Raw genomic sequence first — 20019 nt, forward strand, 5'->3', positions numbered from 1 at the left:
ATTGTATACATAATAAGAGACTTACTGCTATCAGTATCAAATGAAGATATAAATGACCCTGTATCATATTCTCTACTAATGTAAAGAGCTACAAAGTTGGTAGCTTAAAAGCCTGAATGTGTATCATCTCAATCCCTTTGGGCCTGGAGTTCAGGACTAGATTATTTGTCTTCAGTGGGCAGAGTTTTCAATCTCTGTAATGAATATGCTCACTTGGTCTAGTGGGTATCTGCCTAGGATACATGGTATATTAGTCATAGTTCTCTAGTGTAATAGAATTGATAGAATATTCACACACTCACATACATACATGCATACATACATACATACATACATACATACATACGTATGTACTTATAATCTATTACAATGTTTTTCAGACAGAGGTCTGGCTAGTACAATAAACTATCTCCCAAAGGAAATTCAATAATCCTGTAGTTGCTTGGTCTATGAGGTTAGATGTCTCAGCCTGTCTTTCATATACTTTTAATCCAAGAGAAATCAGTTCTAATGCCAATGAAAAAATATCTCAAGAGAGTTAGGGCAAGCAGCCAGAGAATATATACTTCATTCTTCGTGTGCTTTTACCAGGGCTGCCATCAGAAAAATGTGCCCCAGATCGAATTTGGGTCTTCTGACCTCAAATGGTCTAGTTGAGATTGTTTCTTCCAACCTCAAATGATCTAATCAAGAAAAATCCCTAACATATCTGCCCAGCTGTTTGGGTTTTGTTGATTCCAGACACAGTGAAGTTGGCCACCAAGATCACCTATAATAGTAGGAAACAGTTATCCTAACAATGCTGTGGGTTAGAATTTTGCTTCTTGCCAACATTATTGCTGAAGTCTAGTTTGCTGAGGGCCATGAGCTAGATGCTTTGCCATGTGTGTCTTTGCCTAGAGGAAATAATAGGCAAATTGGTATAAAGAAATATAACTCTTTTGGCAATAGTCAAAGAAACAGCACCTTCCTTAATCAAGTTTTTCTTATACATATTGAATATGTTGTATCAAATCATTATACCCCATCCATCTTATCTTATATGCTTCCAGATGGCCCTTCATTAGAAAAATACTAATCTATCTCTCCTTGATCATCACTTTCAGATTCTATGCTCAATATACTAATTTATCAGAAACATTTATAATTTCACATACATACATTTTGATTACTGTTGGTAAGTTAATTATTTGAGTAAAACTTCATTTTTATCAGGCTACAAAAGAATACCCTGCTGTTGCTCAATATCCTGTCCCCAGTCATCCAGAACAGCTTATAAAATAATAAACAGAATGTGGGAAAAGAAAGAAACCCACGAAATAATTTTCTAGTGCCAGGAGTCATGGGTATTTTATATGCATTTTCATCTTCTGAGCCTTAAAACTTTCATTTGTAAAAGGTCACTAATAAGACAAATAATTAGAGTTTCCATGAAATTTGTGATTTAATAATGACCCTAATGATCAATTTTTACTGCATGAAATTTTCTAACACCTGCCCTTTTCATCTTCTGACCAATGATTTTGATATATTAACCTTTGGCAAAAGGCAATGTCAGAGGAGGTGAGAAATAATGTAATAAGGACAAAAATCAACACTTAACAAATAAATGAATTTAAAGGAACACTCTTGGTGCTCTTCAGTATCTATAGAATTAAATAACCCAACTCTAAATGTTTTCCTTTCCTGCAGACAGAGAATTATGAAAGAGTGTACTATACATGTGTATTCCCTTTCAAAATGTTAGAACCCTGCCATAATCTTCACTTGCCCAAATAACATCTTTGTAGACAGTTTGTTAAATTACATGGGAATATAGTCCTCTACCAATGATGTTATTAAGATTTTTATATAGAGATATTCTGTGGGATAACAAATTAAAGAATTATGTAAAAGTTCTGTATCACAAATAGTGTAGATTACACAGTTGGACTTTATTCAAACTTAATGTATATTGACTTTACTTAGGAGCTGCTGAGATATTCTTATACAAAGCAGTATTGAATCTGATATAAGAAACTTCAGTATACAATAAATAAATTTTGCTTTGATTTTAGTATTAGTTCTTTAGCATTGTAGGAAAAAGACAAACTCTGTATGGAATACCCAGGAGCAAAATGCCACTGTATCCTTCACAGAAAGGATAAGTCAAGCTCAGTCTTACTGAAATTGTTGTCACTGGTTGTCACTATAGCAGCAGTGCACAGTATCCCCAAGGGTGACTAATGATTCTTCTATAGCCTTTTCTAGCTCACTCATTTATAACAGCTTAGGACAGATGGGAAAAATTGGTTGACAATAGAGGCAAGAATAAATTTTACAATTGTTTGCTTAGAGCATAATCAACATGTTTTCTGTGAGCAGTTATAGAAAAAACTCTTATTCCTACTGTTCACAGTATAGTGTCTTAATTGAGACTGTGATTATGAAATTTGTGTTCTTCTTTGTTAATGTGCCACATGGGCCCAAATCTCTCCAATGCACAATGTAGGCAGAACCAGCTCTTGCACAAGGAGTACAGCTTCAGCTGCATGTTTAGTAGCACTCTGGGGTTAAAAATAATCCTTGGGTTGAGACTGCAAATGAGGCCTGCTGGAGTACAACTCTGAGAAGTCTTGAAAGTGATGTATGGTATACTTCTGACTGAAAGGGCATTGGGGCTAAAGGAATGGTTGATTTCCTACACCATTTGTCTGATATACCACAACAGTACATAGCCTCACAGTGAAACAGGCTTTCTTTGCTGTTGGAAATGATGTGCTTCTGGAAGTTCACATGTGTGTTAAAATAGCAAATATAAATGGTAATCCTTTGGACACATTTGCATCTTTCATTATGTGTTCCTTCACTTACTAATCATAATACTCAGTTTCAGGTGGTTTAATAAAGTAGGAGTCAAGGTACGTCCTGGTGACGTACTCATCATTACATGACCAATATAAGGCAGAGTGGGATAGATCCTTAAATGAATTAACTAGTGTCTAAATCAACCAATATTATCTACATTTTAATTGATTAAAGTTTATTTTCCATCGTGGTTGCAGTTTCTCCTCCCACCCTCCACCCAGTCCCTCCCTCTCCCCCTCACCTCAGAAATCTGTACCTTTGTCTCAGAAAAGGGGATAGTTCCTTTTGATATCAACCAGCCTTGGCATAAAATGTTTCAGTAAGACTAAGGGAATCTTTATTTATTGAGGTTAGACAAGGTAGCACAGTTAAGGAGAAAGGGATCTAAAAGCAGACAGTCAGAGTCAGTCCCTGCTCCCTCTATTGTAGTCTAGCATGAAGATTTGTCTGCACAACAGTTACATATGTACAGAGGGTATGGGTCCATTCCATGTATGCTCTGCAGTTAGCGATCTAGTCCCTATGAGCCCCTACTGGTTCCAGTTAGTTCATTCTGGAGGATTTCTTGTGGTATCCTTAACCCTCTGCATCCTTCAATCTGTCTTACGCCTCTTTCACAGGATTCCCCAAAACCACTTAATGCTTGACTGTGGGTCTCTGCATCAGTTTCCATCAGTTGAAACTTCCATCAGGTGAAGCCTCTCTGAAGACAGTTATGCTATGATCCTGTCTGCAAATACAGCAGAATATCATTACTAGTGTCAGGGCTGGGCTCCTTCTCATGCACAGGTCTCAAGCTGGGTCAGTCATTGCTTGTCTTTCCCTTAAATTCTGCTCCATCTTTTACACTTGCACATTTTGGTGGCAGGAAGAAAGGTTTTGTGGGTGGGTTAGTCTTCCAGGCAGGCATGATGCAGGAGGAGCTGAGAGTTCTACATCTTCAACAGATGTAGAAGGCTGATATCAGAATACTGCCTTCCAGGCAACTAGGATGAGGACCACAAGCCCATACCCACAGAGACACAAGTACTCCAACAAGGCTATACCTCTGAATAATCCCACTCCCTGGACATGCATATATAAATCATCACATCTGCTTACAAGAGATGGCCATTTCAGGCTCCAAATACCCCATTGCTAGGAGTCTTAGCTAGAATCATCCTTAGAATCTTGGGAATTTCCATTTTACTATGTTTCTATCTCATCCCAGATATGCACAAATCAAGTTTTCTCTCCCAGTACTTTCTGCCTCTATGCTATCCACACCTCATCCCTCCTTTTTCCATCCCCATTCCCTTCCTCACACAGCGCCCTACCTCCATTCATTCATGATATCTAATCTATTTCCTCTTCTCAGTGAGATTCAACTGTCTCCCCCTGAGCCTTCCTTGTTACTTCACTTCTTTGGGTCTGTAGTTTGTAGTATAGTTATCCTGTGCTTTATAGGTGAGTTCATACCATGTTTGTCTTTCTGTGTCTGAATAACCTCCCTCAGGGTGACATTTTCTAATTCCATTCATTTGTCTGCAAACGTTGTCATTACTTTTAATATCTCAGAAATACTCCATTATGTAATGTACTACACTTTCATCACCTATTCTTCAATGTTTTCCAGGTTCTGGCTATTATTAATAAAGCTGCCGTGAACATAATTGAGCAAATTGGACAACAGCAGTAATTTACATGCCTCTCAGGAACATAACTTTAAATGTTCATCCTTCTTCCAATTTTCCATCGAGGATCCTGCATATTGCATGGCTCTACCCATATTCAGAGCATGTCTTCCCCTTCAGTTTATTATATTAATCTCTGAAAATATTTTGAATTTCGCAAATATACGTGTGGTTACTAATGTCCTGGTAGTTTCTCAGTCCAACTCATTTGTCAATAAGTACATATAATCACAGAAAGTTTTTTAAAACAGGCAGGATACATTTAATTGTACATCAACTTAAAGAAACATTAATTACTAATATTACAGATGGCTAAAGATTTCAGAAGAAAAACGAGTTATTCATGCTCAGACAGTGACTAGTCTATCATGATTGTCTTCCCACAGGGATTGTAGAATGCTATTTGGTGTAAAATATACCTCTACTTCACAGATGTGACAATAAGATAAGGGCCATAAATATGAGGAAATGGTAATATTAAGAATTGTACTGAATGAAATATATGTAGTGAACATAATTTATAAAATCCCTATGTATCTGTTTTCTTTGGTCAGCCAATAATGCATCGAAACTGTCCAGCTTGTATAAATTGTCAAGTGAGGAGACGAACTCCCAATCATACCTCAATATATCATCTGTATTTATTTCAGTAGATTCAATTTTATCTGAGACTTTAAATTATTACATTATTTTTTTAATGCATAGATGTTTTTTAAACAGGTCCTGTTTTTTTTTTTTTTTTTTTTTTTTTTTTTTTTTTTTTTTTTTTAGGGATAACTGCCATGTTTTATAGCCCTACTTAGATGTTGAGAAACATTATTTTTTTTTTTTTGTTTTCTAGAATATTAAATAGTAGCTGTGTGGTGGTGGTGCACACCTTTAATCCCAGCACTTGGGAGGCAGAGGCAAGCAGATTTCTGAGTTAAAGGCTAACTTGGTCTACGTAGTGAGTTCCAGGATAGCCAGGGCTACACAGAGAAACCCTGTCTCGAAAAAAACATAAACAAACAAAGATATGAAATAGTATGAATTTTGATATTAAAAGAGGAAGTGTCCTCTAAACCTGTTATTTGAAATATTCTGCTGTTTGTTGCTATTTCTTATGCTATGTTCTGTGACTTATTTAATTATTCTAGGTCTTGATTTCACTCTTTTGTGAGGCACAATCAACAAGAACCCACAGGGACATTATAGATAATTAATGAGAAGTGGTACACTACTACATTTACTACAGAAACCTATTCCCATAAAGAACAGTTTGTCCTTTTTGCCCATACTTCTGGAGCATATTCTGGATGAATATATGGATGGCTGTTTTATTTCATAGCACTTGGAGTTGCCTTTTTAAATTATTTTTCCCATGGGCTGGAATGAATAGATGATAAAGGAACATTTCTTCATTTACATAAGTAGCCATTATACAAGATAAAATATTCACTGTGACTGAAGTTTGAAACAACACACAATGCTGTTCCACTGACCAGTTCAGAATAACTACTTTTTGTTGAACTAAAGTAAAAATATCACATATAGAAAATGATTGTAAGCATTACTGTGACATTAATAGTAACATAGGTTATGTTTACATTTCTTATATTTATTTTTTGTGTTTTAGTATTATTTGAAAAGAATATAAACATTAAAACTAATTTTAAGAAACTTAGGAAAATTAACACATTATTTATATACAAAGTTTTCCTTAACATGAGAATAAAAAAAATAATAAAATGAAGACCAGAATGATCACAGTTAAATTAGTAGCATTACAAGCATGTTATTATTCCTTTTGCATTTTCAGTGTGATTGAAAACATGCTTGGACCGATGATGGAGAAATCCTGCCTTGACATTGCTGACAGAAACTTTTTTTAGAGAAAGAAAATTTTATAGTCCATTTGCCTCAACTAATACTAAATAGATATTTGGTTGAAAAAGCTACCGTACAAACACATGTTTTTATTTCTCATTGATATATTTAATAGATCTTTGTTAATACATTGTATTGAATTTTGAGGTGATGAACTAGAAAATTCAAACTTAAGACCTGAACTAACTTTTAACTATGAATATGAGCCAGAAATAAATAAATTGAAACTTACATTTGGTGCATCCAAAGGTGCACTGTAAAACCTATTATAGACACTAGACTAAAATGGCTGCAATAGTAGGAAGTGGTAAATCAAACATGTAATCATTGCATTATAGCTCAGACAATCAACATGCTGTAGATCTGCCCTGTGACATTTTGAACATTCAGTAGCCTGGGTCCTTTGCATATACAAAATGAAAGGATACATTCAGAGTGGATTAAATAAGAAGCTTTGAATTAAAACAACCACAATCTGAAGCAAACTTCTCATATAATGCATAGACCTAAGTACTGAAAATAGAATAATCATTAGTAGGCATTAAAATATCCTTTACTCTTATTATTTTAATTGAGGAAAAGAAAGTGCCAATCTTTATTCAGAAAGCTCCTAAGGGTAATTGCTCAAAATAAAATGTTGTTTTCTACTTACACTAAAGTTAACTGATATAAAATTAAATTATTCACTTGAAGATTCACATGTGCTGTTTTACTCTTTTCATATGCAAATAAAATTTAATATGACATAATTTTGTTCAACTCTGGTTGGCTGCATGATTCTGGCCATGCATGTGCATAGGGAAGTATGGGAACTATAGCTCCTTTCCTCAAGTATTTAAACCAGCAATGGAAAGATACTCTTATTGTCAGTCATGTTTTATAAATCTCACTTTAACTAGTTGCAATAACACTAGTATAAATAAGATGTATTTATTATTATTTTCATAATCTCACATAATTTAAATTGTAAATTTTATTTTGCTGAGTAGTACACTAACAATTTATACATTGGGTACTCAAGAAAAGTAATTTTCTCTTCCTCTACTCCATTTATGGTGCAAAGCAGATTCACATGCTCAACATTCCAAGGATTAACAGGGAATTAGGGCCTTTTGTCTCCTCATCTGGAGAAGAGGAAACCCAAAGTCTACCACTTACTAAGTACCTACCAGCAAAGAATTTACCTGAGATAATTGTGATCTTTTATCTATACCTGTGTAAAATTTTAAGCTACAATTGCTCAAAGTATATCAATTGATGCAACTATACAGCACATTTAGAAATGATGAAGAACAAGTTACTAATAAAATATATGGGCTAAGATGCTACCCTAAGATCCACGCCTGTAAGCTTAGATTGTTTTAAACATATTTTTAATAAGGGTTGTCAAATGCTTCGAACCCGCTTCTAGGTAGGGGAGAAAAGTAGGTAAATAGTAGAAGGGGATGTGGATATGTTTAGTAGTAGTTCCTTAGGGTGATTCAAACCTCTATTGTCAGTATACCAGCAGACCAGTTCAGTAGTGTCAGGATGGTGGCATGATTTAGCCGAAACTAATTTAGGCCACCTCCTAATGATCACAGGTCAACTGGATTGCCCAGGACCAGCCTGGTCACCAGGATAAGATCTCTGCTTCTCTCAAGAAAGTGAAGATCAGCGAAGACAAGACTTGAGATCAACTAAGTGTTAAAATGTTAGCTCTGCAAACATCCCGTCACAGTCCATTAAGTCTTCTTTATAATTTCTCCAAACATTGTGTGTCCTTCCACATTTCTTGCCTCAGCAGAACACCATGTGATTTGGCCTCACCATGGGAATCTGCATCACATGACACAACCATAAACTTCCACTTCACAGACTAACAAAAATTCTAATACCAGGCATGGGAAACCCCCTTAGAGTTGTGGGTCAGGGATATCCAAAACATTGTAACTAATAAACATTATAAACTAATAGTGTTGTCCTTCATTGCTTCACAGAGGTTGAAGGTAAATCCATTTCTGGAAGATACCATGGACTTCAGATGCATGAAACAGAGATCCAAGCTAGATCCAAACTGAAAGCCAATTCCCTGGAGACTAGATTACATAGTACCATAAGTTAGCATTACATTTTCTAAGGAAGAAAAGCAGCCAATAGTCCTACCTGGATCTAATGCCTGTGAATTACAACCACCAGCCTGGCTGAAATACTGGCATTGATATAATAATTATAAACAGCTCCTTAACTTGACTCTGGGTGCAGGCAACAAAAGACAAATCACCTAGCCCACTGGGACCAGCAAGTTCATGGACTTGGAAGATAACTAGCAACCACAATTTTACTAAACTAGCATAATCCCTAACTGAATTTTGAACCCACAAGTTAGTGCAGCTATCAAAAAACTTCTTTGCAACGCAGGAAAATCATTACAGAAAACCACAACCAATGACATATCAGTTAATGACTGATTCGTACCAGAGACAGCACCAACTGATACACACATTCCATCCTGCAGAGACGTTTCTTAAACTGGAAGAAAAAAAGAAACCTCAAAATAGTTTCAGGAATTTCCTGAAATGGATCGTATTATGTAGCCTCCCAAACATACACACCAGAGTAAGCAATTAGGCTGAGAGTCTTCCTATAAACAAGCTGCAAAGGAGACTCGGACAAGCCAAACTGCAAAGAAGATTATGAGAGCAGACAAGACTTCTGCCTGGGAGAAGCAGACATCAGCTTAGCTCTCTGGAAGAGGTTTAGACCAACTGAGTAAAATAGGAAGGACATTCTTTAACCTGGTGAGCTAGCTACCTGCCTGCTGTGAAGTGTGCACCAGGTTCACAGTTTTGTGAGCTGTCAGCCCTGCAGAAGGACTTTGGTGATCCAGCTGTTTTGAGTAATTTCTGTTCCTGTAAGAAACTCCTCACTCATATTTCTGTAGGTAACCCAGAACATTAATTGGTTCACCAAGTGGTATCTGCACTTTGATGTTTTGTGGACTCAGAATCTGGGGTGAGTAGATGTATGTATAGCATCTCCCCAGGAAAAGTTTTATCACATAACGCTCTACACAACTCTTGAACCTAAAGTTTAGGAAACATCATGAAAGAAGAGTACATAGAAAGATTGTAAAAGTTAGAGGACTAGGAAATCTGTGGTCTTCTGTGACATTGCGTCTCACACAAAAGTTAGGGAAGCTACATATATGAAGTTTCAACAGCATGGTCACACAAGCAAGATCTAAGTAAGAACAACACCAAACAAGCATGTTAACATGAAATGGTGAGATCTCACTGGTCCCCAACCTCAGAAACCTATGGCTAACTTAGGAGTGTTGAGAGTCTTCGCTCCAGGAAAAAGCCCTGTAATTGGTTATCCAGTACCATATGATCAGACCTGAAATCATTTCTATACATGTAATATTTATGGACTGAGCAACTGTACATATGTATTTAAGAACATATCTCTCCAATTTGTGTTCTCTCTCTTTCCATCTCTCTCTCTCTCTCTCTCTCTCTCTCTCTCTCTCTCTCTCTCTCTTTCTCTCTCACAAACTTGCTCTGTGTGTGTGAGAGCATGTTTGTGTACATAAACTTGAGAGGCAGCAAGGCAGGTACATTTCAGGAGTTAGAGGGGAAAAAAGAATAAATGATATAATTATAGTTTAATTTAGAAAATGTTAAAAATATTAAATGCTAACTTATAAAGTATTATATTTACTTTTAAGTACAGTATAAAAACTTCTGGTTGCCTCCTTTTTCAACATTTATTTTTTATTCTTTAATCATTTTTTTACAGTCCAGACTTCATTCCTCTCCTGGTTCCCCTTTAACTCAGTTTTTATCTCATTGTTAAATCCTTTCCAAGTTCCTTAAAACCTCATTGGATGACTTGTCAGAAAACTTGGCAAGATTTATAAATTTTCTTTGAAAATCACTAATTCATTAAAACATAATCAGCAGTAATTTCCTCTCCCTTGACTTAGAGTCTATCTCATTTTCACTAAGGTGTGTCGTTGTTCCTGTGCTACTTTCTTGATATATAGAATATGTAGATATGTAGAAGGCTATCATCATGGTAGTATGACTTCTTCTCTTCTTATTTCTTCTTTCTTCCTTTTCCCTCCACACCCTCCCTCTCCCTTCCCCTCCCTCTCCCTTCCCCTCCCCTCCCCCTTCCTCTCCCTTCACTTCCTTCCCCTTCCCTCCCATTCCATCTTCTCCCCTCTTCATTTCCATCTCTTCTGCTTCTCTCACCTCCATGTATGTGTGTATGCTGTGTGTATGTCCGTGTATGTCCGTGTGTGTGTGTGTGTGTGTGTGTGTGTGTGTGTGTGTGTATGTGTGTGTATGTGTATGTGGGGGGTGGGGGTGAGGGGGAGAGAGAGAGAGAGAGAGAGAGAGAGAGAGAAAGAGAGAGAGAGACTTAGATAGGTATGATTGAGGAGATATATGTTGGTCTTTCTTATTCCTACATGGATGTTACTGTCTGAAACCTACTTGTGCAATAGTTTCAGAGTCTCCAGGATAAACTCATCATTATAGTTGCTAATACAGAGGAAGTAGAAATTCAATCTTGCTGTATGTAAGTTTGAATAATGTTATGCCTAGTCTGCCTTAAGTGCCACTTAAATTCTAGCTTGAAAAGGATTTCCTGGATGCTTGTAAGAAATACAAACTCCCAGGTCTTACCTGGACTAACAGCTAGAATGCACATCTTTTTTTGTTTAAAAATTTTTTTTATTCGATATATTTTTTATTTACATTTCAAATGATTTCCCCTTTTCTATCCCTCCCACTCCCCGAAAGTCCCGTAAGCCCCCTTCTCTCCCCCTGTCCTCCCACCCACCCCTTCCAACTTCCCCGTTCTGGTTTTGCTGAATACTGCTTCACTGGGTCTTTCCAGAACAAGGGGCCATTCTTCCTTTCTTCTTGTACCTCATTTGATGTGTAGATTATGTTTTGGGTATTCCAGTTTTCTAGGTTAATATCCACTTATTAGTGAGTGCATACCATGAGTCTGGGTTACCTCACTTAGTATGATGTTCTCTAGCTCCATCCATTTGCCTAAGAATTTCATGAATTCATTGTTTCTAATGGCTGAATAGTACTCCATTGTCTAGATATACCACATTTTTTGCATCCACTCTTCTGTTGAGGGATACCTGGGTTCTTTCCAGCATCTTGCAATTATAAATAGGGCTGCTATGAACATAGTAGAGCATGTATCCTTATTACATGGTGGGGAATCCTCTGGGTATATGCCCAGGAGTGGTATAGCAGGATCTTCTGGAGTAAGGTGCCCAGTTTTCGGAGGAACCGCCAGACTGATTTCCAGAGTGGTTGTACCAATTTGCAACCCCACCAGCAGTGGAGGAGTATTCCTCTTTCTCCACACCCTCTCCAACACCTGCTGTCCCCTGAATTTTTAATCTTAGCCATTATGACTGGTGTAAGGTGAAATCTCAGGGTTGTTTTGATTTGCATTTCCCTAATGACTAATGAAGTTGAGCATTTTTTAAGATGCTTCTCCACCATCCGAAGTTCTTCAGGTGAGAATTCTTTGTTTAACTCTGTACCCCATTTTTTAATAGGGTTGTTTGGTTTTCTGGAGTCTAACTTCTTGAGTTCTTTATATATATTGAATATTAGCCCTCTATCTGATGATTTTCAGATGACGGAATTTTATTTTGTGCACCTATAAGTAACAAGGCAGGAATAGAAAAGTCTTATCCCACATAAACTGAAAATCAAAGAGGAATAGAAATCCTCAGAGAAAATTCATATTTAAGCCAGAGGACAAATTAGATATTAAACATGCAAAAGAAACTAGTATTTATAACCAAATGTATTACATAGTAAGCATTGTTGTATAGGTTACTGTGTTAGTTGTTTTCCAGATAACATTTAAAATTTATTGTAACCTGTAACATATTAATGTGCTGATTTAGACTTCAACAGATGTGATTGTGCACCCAAAATTCTTATTAGCAATAACCAAATAAATCTATATTATGTAATTAAGTCTTAATGAGTACAGTGTAGAAAAGCTAAGAAAAAGAAGGATATAGAAACTAAATAGGAATGACAAAGGAAGTGAGCAATTTAGCTGGTAAAGAAAAGTTTGAGCAAAGATTTGCACTAAGTAGAAGACAACTCAGAGTCCCACAGCAATATCCCAGACATAAAGAAAGGTACTCACAAAGCATTGGGTTGGGAGTGAACTTGATACTTCGAAAGTGAAGCAAAGAAAAAATGAAATATAGCTCCAATGATGAACTTACAGAAATAGACAAGAAGCATTTGATGATGAATATCAGGTAATGATAGGAGATATTATGATAAAAAAAAAGCACTAAAAGCTTTTGAATTGGGAAATGATATTTTATTTGTCCATTAAATGTAGTATCTAAGAAGCATTCAGTAGTGAATAAAATGATCAATAGAAAGATTCAGATGGCTGGAATGGTTGAGGATATAACTGCAGTGTTAGTCAAATACAGAACCAGTAAAAGACGGGAGTATATTCTGAAGGTGAAAACAGAAACAGTTGCTAATAGATAGTGTGTGTTGCGGGGGGGAGTTGAAAATATGCTTCTCAGGTTTTGTAATGAGAAATTGGTAGACATTTGTTCTTATCAAGGAAACCGAGAGCATTAGCAATGAAGCAGAAAAGTCAACTTTGGTCTTGTTAAGTTTGAAATCCCCAATTGAGACCACAGTCACTGCTGGAGGAACAATTGGACAAGCTACCTTGGAAGGTTTGGGTCAGAGATATAATTTTCAGAAACAAGTGAGTTGCTGTTTCAAGCCACAGTGTTAAGAAGATCCTCATTCAGGTTTTATATCACAGTCACTATTATAGTCAAAGACATTCATGCAAACACCAGTATTCTGCCTTGTAATATTACTAGTGGATACATGGCATCTGTTACCTCTGCAGTAGAGGAATGGTGAGCTAGAGAGGCTTGTAGCTACTTGTCTCCCTTTATGACCATGACTAATGCATTTCCTAACTCCAGTGGTTTATTGATCTGACCCAGTCATATGTCCCCACCTAACTGGAAGTTTCTTGGGATGCAAAGATGTTGTTGTGCCTGATGGGTCCTGTTGATTCTTATGTAGTATTTAATTGCTAAGTAGAAAAGTAAGGCTATAGAGCAGTGGTTCTCAGCCTTCCTAATGCTGTGTGACCCTTTAAAAAATTTCGCCATGAATTCTTAGGCAAATGGATGGAGCTAGAGAACATCATACTAAGTGAGGTAACCCAGACTCAAAAGGTGAATCATGGTATGCACTCACTAATAAGTGGATATTAACCTCGAAAACTGGAATACCCAAAACATAATCCACACATCAAATGAGGTACAAGAAGAAAGGAAGAGTGGCCCCTTGTTCTGGAAAGACTCAGTGAAGCAGTATTCGGCAAAACCAGAACGGGGAAGTGGGAAGGGGTGGGTGGGAGGACAGGGGGAGAGAAGGGGGCTTACGGGACTTTCGGGGAGTGGGGGGCTAGAAAAGGGGAAATCATTTGAGATGTAAATAAAAAATATATCGAATAAAAAAAAATTCGCCATGTTATGGAGACCCAAATGATAAAATTATTTTCATTGCTAAATTATAATTGTAATTTTGCTACTGTTATGAATTATAACGTACATATTTTGGGGGATAGAGGCTTGCCAAAGGGGTTGCAACCCACAAGTTGTGACCCACTGCTCTAGGCAGAAAAATACCTTTCCTAATTATAGAGATTATAATTTGCCACAGTCATTTGCATTTCCAAAATTAATTTAACAATCATTTGAGACTACTCCAGTTTCAGTGCTAATGTGAATGGGGTGGCTTTGAGGAGGCAGGGGGTAAAGCTGGAGTTTTTCTTAGTAATCTCTTGTTTTTCATTCTTCATGCAATCCAATATGAGCACTTAGTGCTCTCTCCAATCTATTTTAAAGTGATATTCAAATAAATCTTCAAATATAACTTTTAGGCAGAAAACTACAACTGAAGTCTTTTCAGGAAAATAAGTCCTGAAGAAAATACTGCTCGGTCATAACTTGCTGAAACATGGGAATATGGACATCAAATAAGTCATTTTAGTTAACTTCATCTACCAAAGAAAAATGAACCCTGAACACTAATATTGCTATTGAATTAGCGCCTGGTAGGATTCAATGCTTTCTTTCTAGCCTTGCAGGCATCCCTTTATAATCTTGAAGGCTGTTTATGCAGCTCTAATTGTCATAACTTTTACTACAATAAGCCATTTTTATCCATTTTTCAGCATATGACATATTCTGAATCTCATTCTTTCAAGATTACATTCCAGATTGGAAGTTCTGGATAAAACAATTTTAAAACAGATATTTGTTTCTTAAAAAAAAATCAAAACAAAACAATGACATTTTGTCTAGAGACCAGTTTGAATAAGTGATATTTCTGTTGGAAGGAATTGCTTTTCCTGTTGGAGTGTGATTGGAATAAGACTTTGGCATTTATCATTAAAATAGTCAAGACTTTCAAAAGGCAGAGGATGTTGAGCTAGTGGATATTGGGATTTGGAGTACAGTTGCTTTTGAAAACTGACTTGATAATGGGATTTGTCACAGACACTGGGTGTCTAAGCTACGGCTGCTTCTTTTACAGGAGCTGATGAGTTTTTATCCATTGGAGAAATATAATAGCCTAAGTACTACAAGTTTTTACTACCAGAATCTAGTAGTTGCTGGCCTTAATTATTGAGATATGTGCAAAATTATTTAAGAAATAATTGCTACCTTGATACAATTATTTGATCATTTCAGGCAAATCATGAACAAATCATGTTACTCTTTTATTTTCCTATAGAAATATGAATTAAAATATTAGTATTTTTGTTTCAAAAAGAAAATATCTTGGCATTATCACCAGGAAAATAGTTACTTTAACCCAAATGGTCTGCTGTCATCTGAAATAAGTGATACAGTTTAAACAAATAGATGTGCATATATTCCTGTCCATCATTTATGCTAGCTTCTTAGTATTTACTTACTTACTTATTTACTAATTTTTCCGAGGCATTTAAGTGATGTTTAGTAAGCTCATAAGATAGAATAAAACCAATAAATAATGAATACAGTCTATGGTAAGCTTACAAAGAACAATATTGAACATACTTACAGTCTATGATGAACATCATATTTACATAAATTTCCCATAAAGTCTACAGATAGACAATAAATGACTCTAATGGGAAAATATGAGCATTAACAAAGCAATGAAGTTTTCATTAAGTAAAAAAGAAATCACATTAAATAGTTAAGCTGTGCTTATTAGACACCAAATTAACACCAGTTTATATTTTGCTGATGATTTTTTTTCAATCTAAGAATGACAAGTGCTTTTCAGCAAACATTTACATTTCAAAAGTCATGAGCAATAAAAGAACTGACGTTCTTATATCTATTTAATGAACTAATTAGATGGTAGTGAGAAAGCCTTAGCTTAGTGGCAACTGTACGTGCAGATGAGTTTTATGGAATTATAAAGAAAGCAGGGGGCAAGTAAACAGACCAGAATTGAGCAAAAATAGCACAACTGATTTGTGTTTTTCTGAAACATTCCAGGTGTTGTCAAAGTGGATTATGGAGATGTGTCAGTCAGGAAAACACTAAGGGAAAATCTGAAGTGTAAGCCTTTTTCTTGGTACCTAGAAAACATCTATCCGGACTCCCAGATCCCAAGACGTTATTACTCACTTGGTGAGGTATGAATTATTTATTTTCCTTAAGTTATAAATATATTTTGCAAATGGAGCAATTTCTAAGGAGCTCAATATTTTTGTGTTATAAATAAAATAATATAAGTGTTTTAAATGGATCTATTTTAAAATGATTCCTCACTTTCTTCAATGACTGTGAAGGTCTTCAGCATGATAAATGTGAAGTTTGGAGACGTTTAGGAGTGTACAAAAAGTATTTTATTGTTTCTTTACCAAGAAACAACAGTGTTTTGGCTACATGAACTTATTCTTTTAATTTTTTGTCTGTGAATGCCAAATAGTTTTTACCTCTGAGCATCATAACCATTAATGTTGTTTGGATTGAAAGCAAAATTGAGATTTCAAACATAACAAAGTCTTTAAGTTATGTAGCCACAAATTTTGTTATAGTCATGTATTTCTGTCATATTGTCCAAACCACATTAAAGATTGAAAGGTTTGTTATCAGTTATACTTTATAGGTTACCTCAAATGTCTGGATCAGTAGAGGTAGATGGATTCCCTCAACTGCTCCAATAGTCAATAAGTAAAACACTGTGTCGACAGCCTTTAAAAACGTTGCTTATAAAAAGAAAAAGTGGAATACATAGGTTGGATCTTAGTCTATAAAATGGACTTGACATTCATATGTCTGTACCATTCATTTCCAAAATACATCACTCAAATTTTCAAGAATAGAATTATGATTATATGCATGTACATATAATAATCAATTGTTCAAAATATCAATTATTTCTTAATTATATATTCTTCATATTTGCTGTTTCCCACTTACTATTGAACTTGTTTCTGATTAAAAACTAATTTAATATTAATTATTATAAAAAGCACTTTGACAACAGTAATATAATTTAGGAAATAATATTTAATAAATATGAATTTACATTTTAATTATAATTTGTATATCATAATAGTAAAATATATAATACTTAATCAGTTCCAGTTTAGTATATTTGGTAGTCATCCACTTGTATGGAAAGAAAAGAATAAAATTTGATTTTGTTTAATGGAGCTGAGTAGATTTAATGATTACTTTGTAGTGCCTTATCAATGATCTATTGGCCAAATGGCTATCCTTCATTTGAGTGCAGAAGGTGTGGCTTTCATCAAACACTTAAACTAGACTGTCTGTAACAAAGCCTGGGAGGACACATTATCAGAGCCGATTTTTTATGCTGTTAATACTGGTCTAGGTGGTTTCCATTAATTTTACTATTTCTACCTGACAATATTTCCACAATCTGTGCTTTGTTTTTGTGTTTTAGTTACTGAAAGAATTTGTGTGAGTGATCTAAAGTTCACATAGCAAGTTAATTATTGAAGTCAGAATTCAAATAAATATTGAAATCTCGCACTCTGACCCATGATACTGTGGTGTCATAAAAAAAAGAACTGCATTATATTCACTAAAACAATTTTATTACATAAAACCTGGGTCCTGCTTCATATGCTAAGAATGCAAAGTTAAATGAGAAACAATCAAAATCCCTTAATTTAGAGCCATTCTACTGAAATTGAGAGTGGATACAGGAGTGCCAAGGGGCAATCAAATAAACAAGAGTAAAAGTGGAAACCAAAGTGCCCCACATGAATGGTATAATGTGATATGTATGGTCTTATTCAAACACTAAGTAATTTTAAAGTTTTGGGCTTCTTGGGACGTTAGTGTACTATAGCTTTCCACCTTAAAAGCAGGCTCCAAAGAAATCCAACACAACATCTGTATCCATGGAAACAAAAAGTCAAATTCACCAAGCTCTCCTCAATTTCATTTTGCTTAGCTGTGTATACACAATTTAACATTGACATCTAGAAAATGTGTTAGTGTTTAACTGTGAATGGGCAATGGTCACAATATAAAGCTTTTTCTTTTTACTACCTATCATGTTTTTCATCATGCGAGGAGGAACTTTCTCGCTAATAGAATGTGGAGGTTGTGCCAGATGTAGAAGCTACTTGTTATCGAATTATATTTTAATCTAATCATGGACTTCTCCTTTAATGCCTCGTCAGTTTTAACTATTTAAGATATTTCATAGCTGCAGAGTCCTTTAATTTCAGTTTTCTAAAATGTCTGTATATTTGTTATTGTTCTAAGTTGATAAAAGGAAATTTTCCTTATTGCTTTCTCCATTTTGTTTGATGATGTAAAGGGTCATGGCAATCTGTTTCTCTATTTTTATATATCAGCAACGAAATGAGCATCAGTAAAGTTATTCATGTCAGGCATATTATATTACTGTCTGATGTTTACATATTACTCAGATAATTGAAATATTACTTTCCCCAACCCACAAATTATCTAAAATTGACCATCAGTAGTTAAAAGCTGTGCAATTGCTTTGAACTCAAACCTTTAAGTAACTTAATGAAGCATGTGTCTTTTAGACTCAATAAGCAGATCATAATGGAATAAGAAGGTTGAGCCCTTTGCAGCATTAACTCCTCCCTTAAGTAGCTCTTTAGCTTATGTAGGCTTAACGTGACAGGCTGAGATATTCTAAATTTAAAGACTAATTCAGATACAAGATTGAAATGAATAAGCTTGTAAAATAGAATGTTGCTCCAATTTTTAGTGCTTGGACAGTATGTGTGGCTTTTTGCATGTATGTAAGCTATTTGGAACAAAGGGCTATCCGAGGACAAACGGGTGAACAGAGGATTTCTGGAGTCAAGTGACTTAACCCTTGGTACTTAAAATTTCCATTTGCATGCTGCCTAGACATGTTTTGACATTGGAAGGCGTACTTTGTATTGTGCTGTTGACCTCAGCACTTTCTTTTTCCTCTTAGATCCTTTAGCCATATCAGCTAGCTAATGCCCTTAAATGCATGGTATTTTATTTCTTAAATATTTTTGTAGAGCAAACTTAAATAGACAAAAATAGACATCTGAAAAGCTGCTAGGCAGTATGGATTATGGATACAATCAGTTACTAACGAGTGTGGAAGCTAAAATACTTAAAGGCTTACCATCGTTGGTAATCAGATTTATTTATAGATTCAAAATGTTCTTGACCCTTTAAATAGGTTAACCCAATAAAAATAAGTCTCTTTCTAGGTCAGACACACAAAGGTGGGCATTATCTATTCATGCTTTAATTCCAATATCTTCAGGACCCAGAAGCTGATTTTCATCCAGAATAAATGAGTATATACATCTGTAGGTGAAATAAGAAACATTTTGATAATTTAAAGTGGAATTCAGTTCAATTTTATTACTTGAGTAGATATTGATTCAAATAGCTGCAATAAACTATACCTATATGCAGTTTGGCATCTCAGTAAAGTATGTTTGAACTTATTAACTACACACAAACTGCTTACCTTAGAATTCACTCAAGTTTAGAGGTATATAGTATAATTATTGTATATACAAGAAAGCAATTATATTATGGAAGACTTCCATTACAGTTTAGAGTGATTATTAATATTTAATACGTGCTAAATAATGATAGCCTAGATGATAAACAGTTAATACATAAATATATTGGTTGATTAATGTTTTCTAAGGTTCTTGTTCAAGCATCAATAATTTTATCCTTCACTTCTACAATGAATTCTTTTTATGTAAAGATTGATTAGTTACATGGGGATTATCCCACTATTTTTAGATTAGAGTAATTTTGCTCTTGGCTATCTTGCCAAGGGAATAAAGCTAATTACTACTAAGAGGGTTTCTGGTGAGCAGAAAAAAGCTGTGTATTGCCATGCTTACCCCCAGCATCAGCAATAAAGTATAAAAACAATACCCTCATTTATATCCTTAAGAATTATTTCCAAGCCATAAAAGATAATGTGTAAACAAAGAAACCAAATAGCAGACAACCGATTAAAATTAGAAATGCCTTGGCCCTATGCCATGCAGGCGATGGTATATCACAGCATAGAAA

The 20019-nt window shown here is 35.3% G+C and overlaps 1 protein-coding gene across 1 annotated transcript in view; it reads left to right on the forward strand.

The window, feature by feature from the left end:
* Nucleotides 1–20019, forward strand: part of Galnt13 (polypeptide N-acetylgalactosaminyltransferase 13) — a 604615-nt gene that overhangs the window by 519209 nt on the left and 65387 nt on the right. Inside the window, exon 8 of the mRNA XM_052182494.1 lies at nt 15973–16112. Coding sequence (XP_052038454.1) covers nt 15973–16112 — 140 coding nt within the window. The remainder of the gene's footprint in view (nt 1–15972; nt 16113–20019) is intronic.

The sequence above is a fragment of the Apodemus sylvaticus genome, chromosome 5 (assembly GCF_947179515.1).
Source record: "Apodemus sylvaticus chromosome 5, mApoSyl1.1, whole genome shotgun sequence".
Lineage (NCBI taxonomy): Eukaryota > Metazoa > Chordata > Mammalia > Rodentia > Muridae > Apodemus > Apodemus sylvaticus.